This window comes from Myxocyprinus asiaticus, chromosome 39 (assembly GCF_019703515.2).
Source record: "Myxocyprinus asiaticus isolate MX2 ecotype Aquarium Trade chromosome 39, UBuf_Myxa_2, whole genome shotgun sequence".
NCBI lineage: Eukaryota > Metazoa > Chordata > Actinopteri > Cypriniformes > Catostomidae > Myxocyprinus > Myxocyprinus asiaticus.
Window position 1 is genome coordinate 430,001 of NC_059382.1, and position 18,566 is coordinate 448,566.

At 37.1% G+C, this 18,566-nt stretch overlaps 1 protein-coding gene across 2 annotated transcripts in view; it reads right to left on the bottom strand.

The window, feature by feature from the left end:
* The window catches only part of LOC127430352 (uncharacterized), a 21,182-nt gene extending 7,307 nt beyond the window's left edge, over window positions 1-13,875 (bottom strand). Inside the window, exons 1-2 of one of the 2 annotated variants that reach the window (XM_051680098.1) lie at window positions 13,237-13,875; window positions 2,454-2,601 (exon numbers count right to left, since the gene is read on the bottom strand). In XM_051680098.1, the coding sequence (XP_051536058.1) occupies window positions 2,454-2,559 (106 nt within the window). In that variant the 5' untranslated portion in view covers window positions 2,560-2,601; window positions 13,237-13,875. Of the gene's footprint in view, window positions 1-2,453; window positions 2,602-2,726; window positions 2,805-13,236 lie in introns of those variants that run through there. The other variant, XM_051680100.1, reaches the window with a different exon arrangement.
* Between the last annotated feature and the right edge of the window lie 4,691 nt (window positions 13,876-18,566).

An 18,566-nucleotide genomic window follows, 5' to 3' on the forward strand; every position in this document is an offset into this window, starting at 1 on the left:
TCACTATGTGTTTGAGAGAGAGAGAGAGAGAGAGAGAGAGAGAGAGAGAGTTAACCAGTTTCAGAGCACAAGTCTAAAAGGACATACTCAAAATTCAATGGTTGTAGTTCATCCCCACATTGTATTACAGGCATAATTGTGGTCTCTTTTGAAAGGAGACACTTTGAAGTTTGTTATTAAAAAAAACAAAATTGTTAGAAAAGGTCTAATTTATTGTAGAGAGATCAGCAATTTTTTTCATAAATATTGATATGAAATATTATGACACTGACCTTGTTGATGCATAGAAACATAATGGAGCTAAGCCACAAGTCTGATAATGTTGCATTTCAAATTTGAGGATGAATCATTTTCTAAGACAGGTGCGTCTCAATCAGTTCCCTAGTTCATTAGTCAGGGCACTGATCAAGGAGTCGGCCGTTTTAAGGGCTGACTCAATCGGAAAAATCATTCCAGTGCACTGAAACTTTCACCCCTAAAAGTCCCACAATGCACCGTAAAAACCAGGAAGCATCGTTGCTCACTATATTCCCTCAACGGAAACATTTTCAAGTCTTCTGAAGTCTCTCAAATCATTATATGACGAGCACAAGTATAAAACTATGAAGTCCAAACCTTATTTTCTCTTTAAAAGAGATGTTGTTTGTAATGTCTTCCATTCATAATTATCACGAAAGTGAAACAAACTTTTAAATATTTGAGTTTCTGAAAGAAGGTTTAAAATACACTCCTTTATATTTGTATTTCTTTGTCATTTATCTGTTATAATAAACACTGTACTTTAGAATATCTTCAAGGAAAATGAACGATAGTGTCATTTATACAGCGATGCTGTTGATTAATAACAGTTGCGCTTCTATGTGCAAGCTCATTAACATGTCACAGGTGATTGAGTCATACAGGTAAGTGTCCCCAGGTGCGCATTAACACACGGGCTTATACGGGCTGAAGCCCAGGGGCCTACAACTCCCATGGGGCCCAGCTCGTGTCCATGGGGTCTGTTTTCCCCTTTCCATATTTGCGGGAGGAGCAATCCCGTTTAAACACTTTCAGCGGGAGACGCGGTTGTTGACATGGGCCGTGTCTGAAACCAGGAATCCAATGTTTGTCACATTTGTATACTGAGATACCTTCATCTGATTTTTTCAAGGCAGCATAGATGTATCCTACACTGCCTATGAAATCCCACAATCCTGTGCACGTGGCTCCACAGCGGTTGAGCTGAAGATAAAAATAAAATGGCGGCCAAAGAGGCAATTGATAGCCAATGTGTATAAATGTAAATCTGTATTCACTTTTTCCAAATGTTGGTTACATTTCAGTCGAGAAAGTAGTATTGTAGTTATATACACTTGGTTATAGCCAAAACTCTCTTGTTTTTGTTCTAGATTATTCAATCAATCGTTTGGATGAAGCAGATGCATTACCTTTAGTGGACACCAGATGGCATTAATCAGCTGCTGGTATCCTAGCAACGATGTGATATTATGCTGCCTCAGTAGCCGGTCTAAAACCAGTTTCTGGAGGTGCTTTCGTACGCAAACTCTGTCTGTTGAGTCTGACTGATTGGCCAGCGAGGCAACAAGACAGCTACCTTTGTGTGAAGAGGAGGAGGGCGTGACACGGCCGGCGCTGAGAAACTAATCAGCGGGAGAGAGAGATAAAGGGAAGCCAGTTCAGGAGAGAGAGAGAGAGAGAGCCACATGCGGCCGCTGTCTGTGGGTTTATGTTTTGATTTAAGTTGAGTTTCTCATTAAACTTTATGTAGACTGTTCTGCCAGTTCCTGCCTCCTCCTTGCCCATCATTAACTGTTGCACTTTGGTTTCGGACGCAGCCGTGGTGACAGTGCACAATGCACGACCGTTAAAGGCATCTGTGTAGTGCACAGAAGTTTTTTAGCAATTTTTGTAATTGTCTATTTACTTACAATAAGTCTCAGCAGTCAACTGATTTGTTTTATGCTTGATACCTACTATGGTATGGTATGGGGACGCCCCTGTCATGTGGGCACTGAGGTTGGCATGATGTCAAAACTTTCCTTTTATCTTGACCATATTTGGAATGAGAAATGAACTTGTGCACCTTATCAAAGAATTACAGCGTGTCAGTGGATCATACTGCATAATTAAGTGGAAAATGAACATAATTATTCTTTATGAAGTAAATATGAGAATATATATATAAATATTTCTGTAAATGTGAACACTTTTGGACTAAATGTTGTGTTAGATGTTGTCCACTGTTAGGGTTTACATCACTGAATAGGTATGTGTGTTTTTATAATAGATTCATTTACATAACTCTCGCTTTGATATGCTGACATAAATTAAGTAATTACTCTGGCAGTAACATTTATATTGTGAAACATAAATATCAAAGCTTAAAGTATTAGACCTTTCTTATGATGTATAGTTTGTCATGATTAAATAAGAATTAAATGTTAATAACATACTGTTCGTCTCACGCGTCCCATAGCGAGAGTAGATTTGGACCCCTAACCACACTCCAACCACGACCAAACCCAATACAGGGTGCACCATAGACAGTTCCTGCTTCATGGTGTCAGTCAGGTGGACTTCTAGTCAGTATGCACACAGCACCTGTGTCAGAAAAAAGGAAGATATTTCTCCAAGTGAGCAGAGTAATTTATGTACATGTGTGTGTTTTACTGAAACATATAGTGTAGTTCAACAAGTGATAACAAATTATGTTTTTGGCTGCTTACTGAAGTGTATAGAGTGTTTATTCGGAGTTGAATTTGTAGTCTGTAGTCAGTGAAAGGCATAGGACTACAACCCTATGCATTCGTAACAGACAGGAAAAACCATTTCATACTTTGAGGCAATGTAGTGTCTGGTCAAGCACATTCTTATAGAAACACTTTATTTCATGGCACAGCTAATGACACAAAAAACGAAAACCCCAGCTGTCTTTCTAAGGATTATTAGCAATTTTCACTCTTCGTGCGTATAGCCACCTACTGGGCAGAATAAAAAAGGACTTAAATATTGATCTGTTTCTCACCCACACCTATCATATCACTTCTGAAGACATGGATTAAACCACTGGAGTCTTATGGATTACTTTTATGCTGTCTTTATGTGCTTTTTGGAGCTTAAAAGTTCTGGTCACCATTCACTTGCATTATAAGGACCTAGAGAGCTGAAATATTCTTCTAAAAATCTTTCTTTCTTCTGCAGAACACAAATGAAGTCAAACACATCTGGGATGGCATCCTCATGCCAGTATGGGCTGTGACAGTCACTGTGACAACCGTCCCACTGGCCCAAAAATAGGTGATGTTCATGTAAACGTATCAACTTACAAGACCTTGAGAAAACCTAAAATAAATACATGAAATAATAGCATATTGTTTTGTTTTTTTCAATAATTTGGAATGCCCAATTCCCAATGTGCTCTTAAGTCCTCATGGTGGCGTAGTGACTCGCCTCAATCTGGGTGGCGGAGGACGAATCTCAGTTGCCTCTGCATCTGAGACCACCAATCCGTGCATCTTATCACGTGGCTTGTTGAGTGCGTTACCGTGGAGACGTAGCGCGTGTGGAGGCTTCACGCTATTCTCCGCAGCATCCACGCACAACTCACCACACGCCCCACCGAGAGCGAGAACCACATTATAGCGACCACAAGGAGGTTACCTCATGTGACTCTAACCTCCCTAGCAACCGGGCCAATTTGGTTGCTTAGGAGACCTGTCTGGAGTCACTCAGCACGCCCTGGATTTGAACTAGCGAACTCCAGGGGTGGTAGCCAGCGTCTTTACCACTGAGCTGCCCAGACCCCCTGAGGATAAATGTTTGTTCCTTCACCTTAAATCGTTCTTTTTGTTTAATAAATTGGCCAATCATGGACATCTAAATGTAAGGTCTTATAACTGATCATCAGATCATCAAATTGTAACTATGTCCTTCAACTTTGCAACTAGCTGATGTGTAACCCAGTGATCTTCCATGGTGGAAAAATGGAAAGAAAGGGAAAGAAAAGCCAAAGAAAAAAAGCCTAACAAAGATGAAAAAGCAAAGAAGATGAAGTACACATTTGCAGCACTGACATTCAAGCATTGCACTCATATTTGGTGCATAACACTTCACTTTCTCCATTACCTGATTCGACCCCCAGCACTCCTGATCCGAAGAAAGGTAAACATGAACCTTCCTTGTCTGAAATTCAAGAAAACATCGTACGATGCATGAGAGTCAACGGATTAGAGGAACTCTTAAGGGCAAATACGGTGAGCATTGAAGCTCTTAAGAAAACGACAGAATTCCTCTTCAATGAAGTAAAAGACATCAAAGAAGACATGAAAAATGTAAAGAAGGAGATGAAGATAAATCATGAGGTCAGCGGTGCACATGATAAGAAAATGGCGGAGATTGAAGCCAGGCTCAACGAGGAAGAACATTACAAAAGAAGATGGAATCTGAGAATGTATGGACTGGTGGAACAGGCAGGCGAAGACATAAAGGCACGAGTGGTGGATATTTGTTGCGCAGTTCTTCCAGAATTTACCAGCAAACTTCTACAAGATGTAGACATCGTACACCGGCTTGGAAGAAAACTTGAAGGAAATGCTGTGAAAGCGAGAACCGTCATCATCCAGTTTGTGTCCAGATCCTCACGTGACATGCTTTGGAAAGCTGCGAAAACGAGTACCCATCTGAAGACAAAGGAGATACGATTTGGAGAGGATTTAACAACTATGGACAAAGCCGTACGTAAACAACTGTGGCCAAAAGTGGAGGCTGCTCGGCAGGTAGGAAAGAAGACTAACTTCGTCGGCGTACGAGCCTTCGTTGATGGAAAAGAGATATATGCCTAACGACTGAATATGATTGTGTGCATACACAGTATCTTGAATTTAGAAATGCATATGGTCACAATTTTAGTGTCTTTAAAAGTACAGTCATTACTTGGGAATGGACTACGTTGAGGACTGAAATGTTCCATTTATCTGTTATTGAAATATATCCAAAATGTTCATATGTTGTACATCAGAGTTTTTAAAAACCTTAAGTATTATTAAGGTCAATCTGGGTTGTAGTTACATTATTGAGGTGATGGGAACATGTTTTGTTTCACTTTTGATAAGGTATTGTTAATACAGCACATTGGTATCTTTGTCAGTTTGTTCTATAAATGTCAGGGGAATCCGTGATTTGCTGACAAGGAAAGCAGTATTTTTATTTTGCAGGAAATTTAAATGTGACTTATTATATTCAAGAAACACATGCTTCGTCAGATTATAATTTTTTGGAAGAGTCAATGGGGGGATGATTTACGGATGTCATATGGGAATAATCGATCAGCCGGTGTTGCAGTCTTAAAGGTACATTTAAGGGGAAAATGATTCAAACTAAACTGCATGACTCAGGTCGATGGGTGAAATTGGGAACAGAAAAGAATGCTGACATTTTTATTTTGGGTAATGTCTACGCAACAAACTTTACCACACAAAATAAAGCTTTATTTTAAATTCCGAAGACCAGATTCAAACAATAGTAGAAAAAGTTTAGCAATGCAAAATTAGTAATTGGAGGAGATTTTAATACAATATGGGATTCGGAAAAGGACTGTTTTCCTCCTCGTCCAAATGTCAGATCTGTTCTTCTAGAACTGAATAATTTATGTTCTACTTTTGTTTTTAATTGATATATGGAGACATAAGTATCCAGATAAAATTCAGTTTACATGGTGTAAAGGAACCTCACTCAGCAGTCACGTATATATTATTGGTTAATTTCAAGGTATTTCGTGAATTATGTTAAAGAGGTCTCTATAGATCCTTCTGTTCTTACAGATCACACATTTTTCTCACTACATACAACAAAATATAATGATGTAAAAACAATTACATACTGGAAAATGAACCAAAACATATTGACAGATGAGCAGTTCAGAGATCATGTTAAAAATATTATTATAGATTGTTGGAACGAGGCAAAGTCAACAAATATTTTCGTTTAAATTGGGAATTAATGAAAAAATCTGAGCTTTAGACATAAGGAGAGGAAAAGAAATAGCAAAACATAAGAACAAATTATGTGAAATTATAAATCTAAACTGCAATTTCCAGAGAGATCAAGAAGGGAAAAATGAATTATTACAATTAGATTTAGATCAAATATATGAATATAAAGCAAAGGGTGCCTTTATTAGATCAAGGAAGAAATGGTTAGGTTTTTTAACATGGAGAAAAATGTAGAACTCACATCAGTGGTCAAACTGAATATTAATGGACAGTTAACAGAAAATATTATGGAAATATCAAGATATGTGGCCAAATTTGATGAGAAATTTTATTCTTATGACGACAAATTGAGTCATTCTTAGATTCTATTAAAGAGGATGCTAAAAAGATAAGTGAGTCTAATATGAACATATGTGACCAAGAGATATCTTTAAATGAAGTACTCTATTGTATTAAACTTAAAGACAATAAGTCACCAGGGAATGATGGTTTAATTAGTGAATTGTATAAATATTTTCAAAACGAATTGTCACCTTTTTTGTTAGCAGTATTTAGAGAAGCTATACAATACAGTTATTTACCAAGATCACTGAGACATGCTTTGATAACTTTATTACCAAAGCCCAATAAAAATGTATTACTTTTAGAAAATTGGCGCCCGATTACATTGATTAATAATGATGCAAACATTTTCGCACGTATATTTGCTGAAAGACTAAAGGATTGTCTTGATCCCATAATTGATGAATGTCAATCGGGATTTATGAAAGGTCGACACATTTGTAATAATATAAGTCTCATTTTGGATTTAATTGATTACAACAATTTTACTACGGATAATAGTCTTATTTTATTTATTGATTTTTTTAAAGCATTTGATACTATTGATCATAATTTCATGTTGGAGACCTTACATTTTTTTGGTTTTGGAGAATTCTTTAAATGAGCTATTCGAACATTATATAATAACAGTAACAGCTCAATTAAGTTGCCATATGGAACAACATCAAGGTTTAAAATTAGTAGAGGCATACGACAGGGCTGCCCAATCTCACCCTTACTTTTTTCACTTGTAACACAAACTATGGCCATACATATTAAAATAATTTAATAATTATATTTATTTATCACACATTATACAGAGAAATTCTTTTTTTTTTTTTTCACATATCCCAGCTAAGCTGGGGTCAGAGTGCAGGGTCAGCCATGATACAGTACCCCTGGAGCAGATAGGGTCAAGGGCCTTGCTCAGGGGCCCAACAGTGGCGTCTTGGTGGTGCTGGGGCTTGAACCCCTGAGCTTCTGATCAGTAACCCAGAGCCTTAACCACTGAGCCACCACTGCCACTAAAAGAGATACATTTTGTGGTAAACAAAATGCTCCCAATTAGTGGACGATACTACCCTTTTTTTGCTAAATGAAACTGAAATAAAAAGAACTATTGATTGTCTTAATGCTTTCTCATCTGTATCTGTTTTTAAACATTAAAAAATATGTTTTGTTTCCTTTGAGAACTTGTAACCTTAATAAAATACATGGTACACCAGTGAAGGAGGTGGTAGATTATTCAGGTATCAAGATCTGAAAAGATCAAAAAGGAGAGAAATAATTTACATTTTACACCAATTATTGGGAAAATTAAACAAATTATATTCATGGTTAATGAGAGATCTATCATTGAAAGGTAGAATATTATCTAAAACTGAAGGGTTATCATGCTTAGTGTATACAGCTCTTGCATTAGATGTTCCACAATCAGTCATAAAAGTACATGATACTGTTTTGTTTAATTTCATCTGGAAGAACAGACCGCACTATTTAAAAAAGACGATTCTATGCAATCCAATTGAAGTAGGTCAATCGGGATTTATGAAAGGTCGACACATTTGTAATAATATAAGGCTCATTTTGGATTTAATCGATTACAACAATTTTATTACAGATAATGGTTTTATTTGATTTATTTTGAAGCATTTGATACCATTGATCATAATTTAATGTTGGAGACCTTACATTTTTTTGGTTTTGGAGAATTCTTTAACACTATTTAAAAAAAAGAGGATTCTATGCAATCCCATTGAAGAAGGTGGTCTGAATGTACTTGATTTTAATACTGCTAAATTGCATATTTAAGAATAAATGGATAAAGAATTATTTGTGCTCTAAAGACAAAATATGGAACATCATCCCTGACCTGATTTTTGGAAAGTTGGGAGGTTTGGAATTTTGTTTTAGATGTAATTTTGATGTAAACAAGGTTCCAATAAAGCTCTCGTTTTCATACACAGGCTTTTTTATTATGGATGCACATTTATAAACATCACTACTCTCCACACAAATCTGTAATTTGGAATAACAAGAATATTGAGTTTAAAAACAAATCTTTATTTTTTAGAAACTGGTATGATAACGGTATTGTATTGGTGAGACAGTTATTTAAGAGTAATGGACAACTTTTTAATTATTGTGAATTTCTCAATTACTATAAGATTCCGGTGACTGCTAAAGAGTTTGGAATGGTTTTTTGATGCCATTCCTGGCGGCCTTATTCAACTCTTATCAGGTGATCCTCTGAGTGTATCTCTGTATATAATACTCAGATAAGTATTAATGGTGTGGAGATTTTAGATAAAACTTAACTTCTTTATAAAAACAATATGCAGAAATACATCATTACCTACATGCAAACCATATTGGAATTCATTGTATAATCACACTGAATGGAGAAAGGTCTAGAAGTTACCTAGTAAATACTGTCTCACCAATAAAGTTAAAGAAGTCACATATAAAGTTATTCATTTCATTTACCCTGTGATAAAAAGTAGTCTCAAGATTTTTTTAGAGACATGGAGACCACATGTGTCTTTTGTAACTTAGAGGAAGAATCCATAAAACATTTATTCTTTGAATGTGTGTTTACCCAATTTTGTTGGATTGATATTGAATATTTAATACTTAAACACACAAAATTAAAGATTCGGCTAACTGGTAAAGATATATTTTTCTTGTATAAGAATAAGAGTTTGGAACAAAATGTGGTGATTAATCTGTTAATTATATATGGAAAATACCATATACACGAACAAAAATGGGCAAACAATAAACCTAACATCATACCATTTAAAACTGAACCGATGCATTATATTGAGACTCTAAAAGATGCAAGAAATAAAAAGGCAAAACAAAAGTATAGAATACTTAAAATGAATTAACAAGAGAAAAGGTTTCAAGTTATCCCCTGGCTTTATTTGGTTTATTATTATTTGTAGTTTTTTCTTTCTCTCTTTCTGTTTTTACTCTTTGATGCTACTATGATTGTAACAGTGAGTACATTGTGATCCTCTGTATGTATATTTTGTGTGTAAGTGTTCTTGTTCTGTAATAAAATACACAATAGGTGTCACGTGAGAGATGCTGTTCTACACGGGTGCTTAACCACTTCAGCTCTTAAACACGCCCCCGGGTTGAAAATTATATAATCACGATCATCCTTCAATATTTATATGTCCTGATGGAACATTAACAGTCATATGTGGTATCATTACAAAGCTTAGACCCTCTACTTTTCACACAAAGCCATTTTTTATTTATTGCGCAGGATTTGAATGTTTAAATTCCAACTTCCGCAGCAAATATACAGATAAAAATCAAGTAGGACTATGAATATTTTTCATATCGCTCAGATTTGATGAACATTGATAATCCATATAGCAAGCAAAAGCTCTCATTCTCCAGATTATGTATATTTAGTTTTTGTTGGAATAAAACAACAGATCAAATAATCGCCGAATGAATCGCAAACATCTTTTATATTTGTAAACACCGTAGTGCAGAACATAAGTTATTTTCATAAAATCGGCCAAATATGGTATCGTCCACGGATAATGATGAGACACATATCATTGGAAAGCTGATGATCTAAGCTGTCCAAAGACATGTCTTTCCCTCCCGACCAATCAGAGCCTGAGATAATCATCATCATCATCACAGTCTGTGCACAGTTGGGCGTCAACACGAGGCCTGTATCGTGCGCTCACGTGAGACACACTTCATATTGCCGAAGCACTTGCAGACGCACACATGCACTTTATTTTTATAGTTTATTATTTATCTCAATATAGCTCCAAAAAAGCAAAACCTGCAGCAAAAGACAGGTTTATACATTTGTTATGATATTATAAATAAATAAAAACATCTTCAGTATGTTCATGTCTCAGGTCTCATTTTCATCTATCCCGTTAATATTTTGTGTGTCTTTGAAAAGATGATAAGAAAACCTGTTTGGGAATCCTTGTAAGTGTTGTTGTCATGTATATCAAATAGTAAAAGTAGGATTTTTGGTGTAATATTCTTTGTAATAGCTCGTTTTTGCAACCTGGGACCTTGGAGACACTAAATGGCCACTTTGCCTCCCTTCGGTTTCATAGTAATACCTTTTGAATAGTGAATGATAGAGAAAAAACTATTTTTTTCAATGTTTGCTGCCATCTAGTGGAATCAAACAAAACCTGCTATATATAAAAAGAGCATACAGGGCCAGAATTATGCACTTTCAAAGACATAATTCAAAGAAAAAAAAAACCTATTGTTTTGGGTTTATTACAGTAGTTTGAACACATACAATAACAATTATTGATAATTATTAATTATACAATAATTAGGTTTCCTTTAAAATGAGACCAAAATTGTACATTTACTTCACTGTATGTGGGTAAGAGGAGCCTTCAGATTTGGGTATGTCAGTTTCAGGCGGAATTCCAAAAAAAACCCCTAAGAGCTGAACAGGTTAAGAACACAAAGAAGACGTGTGCTGAGTGACTCCAGCCAGGTCTCCTAAGCAACCAAATTGGCCCGGTTGCTAGGGAGGATAGAGTCACATGGGATAAACTCCTCGTGGTCGCTATTTTGTGGTTCTCGCTCTCGGTGGGGCGCTTGGAGAGTTGAGCGTGGATGCTGCGGTGGATGGTGTGAAGCCTCCACACACGCTATGTCTCCGTGGCAACGCACTCAACAAGCCACGTGATAAGATGCGTGGGTTGATGGTCTCAGACGCGGAGGCAACTGGGATTCGTCCTCCGCCACATGGACTGAGGCGAGTCACTACGCCACCACAAGGACTTAAAAGTGCAGTGGGAATTGGGCATTCCAAATTGGGAGAAAAAGGGGAAAAATCCAAAAAAAGAACACAAAGACGTTTAGATTTTAATTGTGGAGGCAAGAGAGGCTGAGCCTTCTCAAAAATGTATTCAAAATGAACGCAACAACAAAAGTGATCAAATTAACATATGATTTTTATCAATTTACATACTAATGTACATACTTCAGATGCTGTTAATGGTAAAATATGTTTTTTTTCGTGTATGAATGGGCATGAATGCTAGGAGGCAAACGGCATACTGCCTCCTCTCATTAGTAAACTGACCAATCAAAATGGATATTCAAATGAGAAACATCATCTGCTTCGGTTCAAAAACACTCCGAAGAAGGTCAAACGAAGGCAAAATCAAATGTGCCTCTTTCCGCATTCAGAGACAAACATTATAGCCAATCAGCTTTCAGTATCACACTAATTCATCATCATCATCATCATCATCATCATCATCAACCTGCCTGTGGTTAACACTACAAGTGAAGAAAAACTTTACAAATGTGTTAAATAAAAATTAGTGAAAGATTTAAAACATGTAAAAGACTGAACGACAGGATCATATATAAATTGGACTCAATGAAGCCGTGGAGAATGCAGTTCCTCTACACACAGCTACTGTATTATGTGAGTAGATGTTACTGTACATGGAACGGGGTCCTCCATTCATTTATGGCACTTTTCCACTGCACGTTACAGTTCGACTCTGCTCGCTTTTCTGAGCTTGCTTTTCCACTGCAGTTTAGTGCCGCCTCATCGTGGATCTACTGCCGTGACATCATCTTAAACGCGACACAAACATTAACCCGACCGCTAGCTGTTAGCTACTAGCTCATTGTGCTGCATAAAGCTGATTGTTTTAGAAGCAAGCTTTCCAGCAGCTGGTCAACTAAATAAAGAGAAGCTTTCAAGCAGAATATAGAGTTAACGTAACAAAATGTACCATCCTCCATCGTGGACTCCAACAACGCAGAGTCCAGGGCACTCTCCCTCCCATTGCTCGCCGGTCTATTGCTGTAGATAGTGTCCATTTGGTCGAACCACTTCCACTTTCTTCTGTTTGAACCACTCCAGCTGTTGTGGTCCTTGATGGTTCTGTAGTCACTTAAGTTTTTTTAACTTTTCCCTACACTGTTGGTAGGTCCGGTGGAAGCCGTGTGCGGCCAACAGCTGCTGAGACACTTCCTGAAAGACTTTTTCCATTTCAAGTCGTTTCATTTGTCGCTAACGAGAGGAACATCTGCACCTCGTTTACTGACCACAGCGTGGATCTGCGCACAGCCATTTCTTTTTACAATTCGAAAGTCATGTGAACAAATGATACTGCGGTCGCTGTTGCTAACTTTAAAACTAGCGGGTTGATGTCCCATGTCGCAAATCCAGTGACGCTGGTAGTGACGATTCTCTCTGACCAATCAGTGATCTGCAAGGTTTTGACGTCACATTTAGTATCAGCTCGGCTCACTTGGAACCTCGACCGAGGTGGTACTGAAAAAAGTACCAGGTACCAGGTACTATCCACAGTGGAAAAGCCCCATTAGAAATGTCTGTCGCTGGCACTGCATGATTTGTTCTGTTCGTTTACTGTATTGATGAGTGTTGAATTGGTGATCAGAAAGATCATAATCACATTGGTATTTATAAAGGCTATTTTGAGATACAGGAGCATGATTACCAGCAGAAAACATATTTAGACCCACTCACAATGTTTTATTGGTTGATCTTTCGATACTGATTTACATATTTGCCTCCCTGGAAAAATCTGTGATGAGCTGCCACTGGGTCTAATACATCTGCCAAATACATATACATTCATATAGCATATACATTCATTGAATACCGTTGTTGGCAATGATGTTGGCACTCCTGGCTAATTTCTAATATTCTTTTGTTTTCTAATAATAAATGTAATGGTAGGCTAGAACAGACTCGACCACTTCCTGCATCTGAAAGCAGAGAATTTAGGCTACACCCATACAGACTGCACAAAGCAAACAGACTAAAAAGTAGCTTTGAATAGGCTTAGTGGAATGCAAATGTCCAAAATACATCCTAACCTATCTGAAAATGTATTTATAAAATACCGTTCAAAGACTTTACCTTGTTAGTTTGAAGCGTCCTCTGAGAACATCTCTGCATCGCCGGTAATCGTGTATTTATATCATGTGTCCATCAGGGGCGGGGCTAGGGGCGGGGCTACAGGGGCAATGGCGCAGCTGAAATCCCCTGTTTTGACAGAAATATTTGTGTGAATTACAGTAAATCTCGCCCCAGGAGCCCTACGTTAAAGGAAGTTTTATGGAATCAAATGCATGCCACATATATTTGCAAAAATATAAAGTATTGCAAAAGAAAATACATTTTTGCAAAAGAAAAAGAAAGTATTGAGCAAAAAAATACAATTTGTTTTGCAAAAAAAAAATAAAGTATCACAAAAGACAAATAAAGTATCGAGAGAAAAAAAAATTTTGCAAACAAAAATAAAGGATTGCAAAATATAAATAAAATATAGCAAAAAATAAAGATATAAATATTTGCAAAAATCAATGACTGTTGTAAAAGAAACTTAAGAACTTTGATCCTTTTTTTATCTCTGCAACAGATTTTTAGCAGCAATGATTTTGCCAAACATCTTTTCCTTTGCTAATTCTTTTGCAGCGCTCCTTTTAATCTGCGTTTCCGTCAAGTGTGAGCTCGTGATACCGTTTTCCCTTTGCTCTTCACTGTTCTGTGCGTTTCACTTTATGGCTGTCTCCTTGGAAGGATGCGGCCTCCGGAAGTCGCATTTGTCGGCCGCATACGTCATCGAGGCTGTCTCATTTTTTTAATTTTTTTATTGGGAATGCAAAAAAGGTTAACAATTGTATAAATGTAAGTGCATATACATAAAAGGTATTGACAATGGATAAAAAAAAAAGAAAGAAAAAAAAGTGAGAGAGGCAGCCTCGATGAGGTATGCGGCCGACAAATGCGACTTCCGGATGACGCATCCTTTCAAACGAAACACTGTTTTGACGTGGGGGTGGAGTCAGGAGATTGGGGCGTGTACAACGGACTCAGGGATGCCTCCCTCGAAGTTACGTCATTAGCTTTAGACACTGATCAGATCACAAATGATCTGCTCTCTTCAAAAAACAAAAAAACAAAAAACAAAACAAAAAAAAATGTTTTCTCTCTTCAAAAAAATGCATGCGGTACCAACCTTGGCCACCAGGTGGCACTGTCAGTAAACATGTAATCTTATGCTTTTAATGCTTTCTCTGTTGCTATATAGCTGAATAATACATTTATTATTTATTTAAGGGTTTGCAAACTTTAAGACAAAATCAGGTTACATATGTTTGTGTATTCGTTGTCGTGTAACAACTGGAGTTATTTTTTTGTTTGAAACTGTTGGTCTTTCTGAACCATCTATGCCGTTTGCTCAGTGTTACATGGTGGAAGTGAAGGAATGTATTGAGGCAAACATGGGGAAATGATTATTATGTCTGTCCTTTTGAAGTGTTAGGGGTACATCTGGTAATGTTAATATTGTTGTAAGTAATCTAATTTCTAAACGAAAAGATCACTTATAAATTAAATCCTCGTGACTGAACGGGGATGTCACGTGCAGACTTTCATGGTGGAATTTAATTATAATAATATATTTTAATGTAACAAGTTGTCTATGCTTTTGAAACACACTGTCTACTGCAGAAGTGAAGAGTTCCAGATGAAGAATGTCAAATAAATATCCAAATATTGTTGGTCTGTCTAAACATGAGCTAGACAGTTATGCTCATCCCAAACAAATTGGTGAGGGGTGAGGAATCTCCTATAGTATCCTATTAGCAGTATGGGCGTGAAGCTATAAAAGTATAATGATTTCTGTTGTTGGGGGGGGGGGGGGGGTACTGCTAATTTTTTTCCACCATGTAACACTGAGCAAACGGCATAGATGGTTTAGAAAGACCAACAATTTCAAACAAAAAAATAACTCCAGCTGTTACACGACAACGAATACACAAAGATATGTAACCTGATTTTGTCTTAAAGTTTGCAAACCCTTAAATAAATAATAAATGTATTATTCAGCTATATAGCAACAGAGAAAGCATTAAAAGCATAAGATTACATGTTTACTGACAGTGCCACCTGGTGGCCAAGGTTGGTACCGCATGCATTTTTTTGAAGAGAGAAAAAAAAAATTTTTTTGAAAAGAGAATTTTTTATTTTTTTATTTATTTATTTATTTTTTATTTTTTTTTTTTTTTTTGAAGAGAGAAAAAAATTTAAGACTTAGGCTCAGGAAGGAACTGAGACACCGTTTTATTTATTTTTTCCACCGTGCGGTTCAGAGCCACCGTATGTATTAAGAGCGTTTGCTTCAGATAAAGAAGTTAGAGATCAGTTAAAGATCTCTAACATGTTTACATGTTTGTAAGGAATTATTAGTGATAACAGATAATTGACAATCGTAAGAAGATCCTCTGATGTCAACAAATACGCTGTCGAGAATTAATTTGTATTTGTATAGCAGCTATACAGAAAGTAATATTATAACAAATTAAGCTGTAATTTCCATAATATCTTGTAGTCAAGAAGATCATACAAACCTTATTTAGCATTTTGTATATTTCATAACTTACTGAAGAAACTGTTATTTTGTAGGGCACAGTGATGCCATCAGTGTTGAACTGTGAAAGATGATAATGGAGAGACTGCTCTCCAAACTGCAGTATGCAGTGCCAACCATTGGATTTAGACTATTTCCAGTTTGTATGCAAGCATGAGCTTCTTTTCACCTCTGTGTATGATCAAATTACAGTCCCAGAAGAACTGCTTAATGAACTCTCAACCTTAAAAAACACAGTGGAGAGGCATATTGCAAATAACAGGGCACCCATAACTGCCCTTGAAGAGCAATATGGAGTAAAGGGACCTCCAAAGTTGATTATTTCCAGAGAGCATCTTCAGAAACTAGTGAATATGCAGCTGTCTGTTCCATGTATTGCCCAGCTCCTTGGTGTCTCAACAAAGACAACCATCATCTCAATGAGTATGGCATTTCTGTAAAAGACACCTACTCTAAGATCACAGATGAGAAGCTTGACAACTTAGGCTGAAAGTCCACACTCTGGCAAAATGCCTCCAGGTCAAAAGTCTTTGGTCATCTTACATGAACCGCACGTTTGAGATCTCCCCAGAGTGGCTCGATGATATTAAGGTCAGGAGACTGTGATGGCCACTCCAGAACCTTCACCTTTTTCTGCTGTAACCACTGGAGGGTCAACTTGGCCTTGTGCTTAGGGTCATTGTCATGCTGGAAAGTCCAAGAGCGTCCCATGTGCAGCTTTCCTGCAGAAGAATGCAAATTGTCTGCCAGTATTTTCTGATAACATGCTGCATTCATCTTGCCATCAATTTTCACAAGATTCCCCGTGCCTTTAGAGCTCACACACCCCCAAAACATCAGTGAGTCACCACCATGCTTCACAGTGGGGATGGTATTCTTTTCACTATAGGCCTTGTTGACCCCTCTCCAAACATAGTGCTTATGGTTGTGACCATAAAGCTCTATTTTGGTCTCATCACTCCAAATTACAGTGTGCCAGAAGCTGTGAGGCGTGTGAAGGTGTTGTTGGGTATATTGTAACCGGGCTTTTTTGTGGCATTGGTGCAGTAAAGGGTTCTTTCTGGCAACTCGACCATGCAGCTCATTTTTGTTCAAGTATTGTCGTATTGTGCTCCTTGAAACAACCACACCGTCTTTTTCCAGAGCAGCCTGTATTTCTCCTGTGGTTACCTGTGGGTTTTTCTTTGTATCCTGAACAATTCTTCTGGCAGTTGTGGCTGAAATCTTTCTTGGTCTACCTGACCTTGGCTTGGTATCAAGAGATCCCTGAATTTTCCACTTCTTAATAAGTGATTGAACAGTACTGACTGGCATTTTCAAGGCTTTGGATATCTTTTTATATCCTTTTCCATCTTTATAAAGTTCCATTACCTTGTTACGCAGGTCTTTTGACAGTTCTTTTCTGCTCCCCATGGCTCAGTATCTAGCCTGCTCAGTGCATCCACGTGAGAGCTAACAAACTCATTGACTATTTATACACAGACACTAATTGCAATTTAAAAAGCCGCAGGTGTGGGAAATTAACCTTTAATTGCCATTTAAACCTGTGTGTGTCACCTTGTGTGTCTGTAACAAGGCCAAACATTCAAGGGTATGTAAACTTTTGATCAGGGCCATTTGGGTGATTTCTGTTATCATTATGATTTAAAAAGGAGCCAAACAACTATGTGATGATAAATGAATTCATATGATCACTATACTTAAATAAAAGACAGTGTTTTTGCATGATCAGTCATATTTTCAAAATCAATGCCAAAATGTCACAATTTCTGCCAGGGTGTGCAAACTTTTGAGCACAACTGTATGTAAACTGTTAATAACTAATGTTATCTTTTATCAGGTATTGCCTTGTGATTTTCGGTGCCATAGATAGCTACTCCAGAAAGGTATTTTTGTAATTCTTCTCTTCACTATGTTTTGTTTGCCTTGAAAAATACATACAAAATGACTGATGGGATGTATAAATGTAACATTAGATAATGTTTCTCAGATCATGTACCTTGGAGCTGCTACAGATAACAACGCAGCAACTGCCCTTGGTTTTTTCCTTCAGTCGGTGGAGAGACACGGGTTTCCATTAAGGTAAGACAATTTGTATTTTTCAGAAGTTTTTGTTTAAATGGATAAGCATTGTTTGTCCATCTTGTGTATGACACGTGTTTCATCAAAGGAAAAGTTCATCACAAAATGTAAATTGCCTTCAATTCTTTGTTGTTCCAAACCTGTTTGACTTGCTTTCTTACTTAAAACAATTTTATTTTATTTTATAAAAGATAGTTGATAGTGACTGAGTCTTGTCAGAGAATAAAGTCATATATGTTTGGAACATCATGAGGATGAAATGTTTTTCCCATACTTCCATATTTTTCTGTAAACTGTCTGAAAGCATTAGGTGTCTTCACAAACATGACCAAAAATAAATGGACATTGACTATGCTTATTAGACTGTTGGGCCTCTTTTCTAAAACAGCTATGCCATTTTAATGACTTATGCATTCAGAGTTCGAGGAGACCGAGGAGTAGAAAATGTGGAGATCGCTATGTGCATGTTTTCCGAGTGAGGCTGTGGGAGGGGAAGTAACATGTCAGGCGTGCATAACCACCGGTAAGCATCAAGATGAATTAAATAGTCATACCTAGACCTAAATTTATGAGTATTCTAATTTTAAGGGTGACTGTTTGTACTCAACATTTATGCAACAAGGTGCCGTGTTAATCAAATTATTACACATTGGTTTGCCTGCATTTCTCAGCATTGAATGCCTTTGGCGTGACATGGATGGCAGTTATAAACATCTTCTATGATGTCTTACAC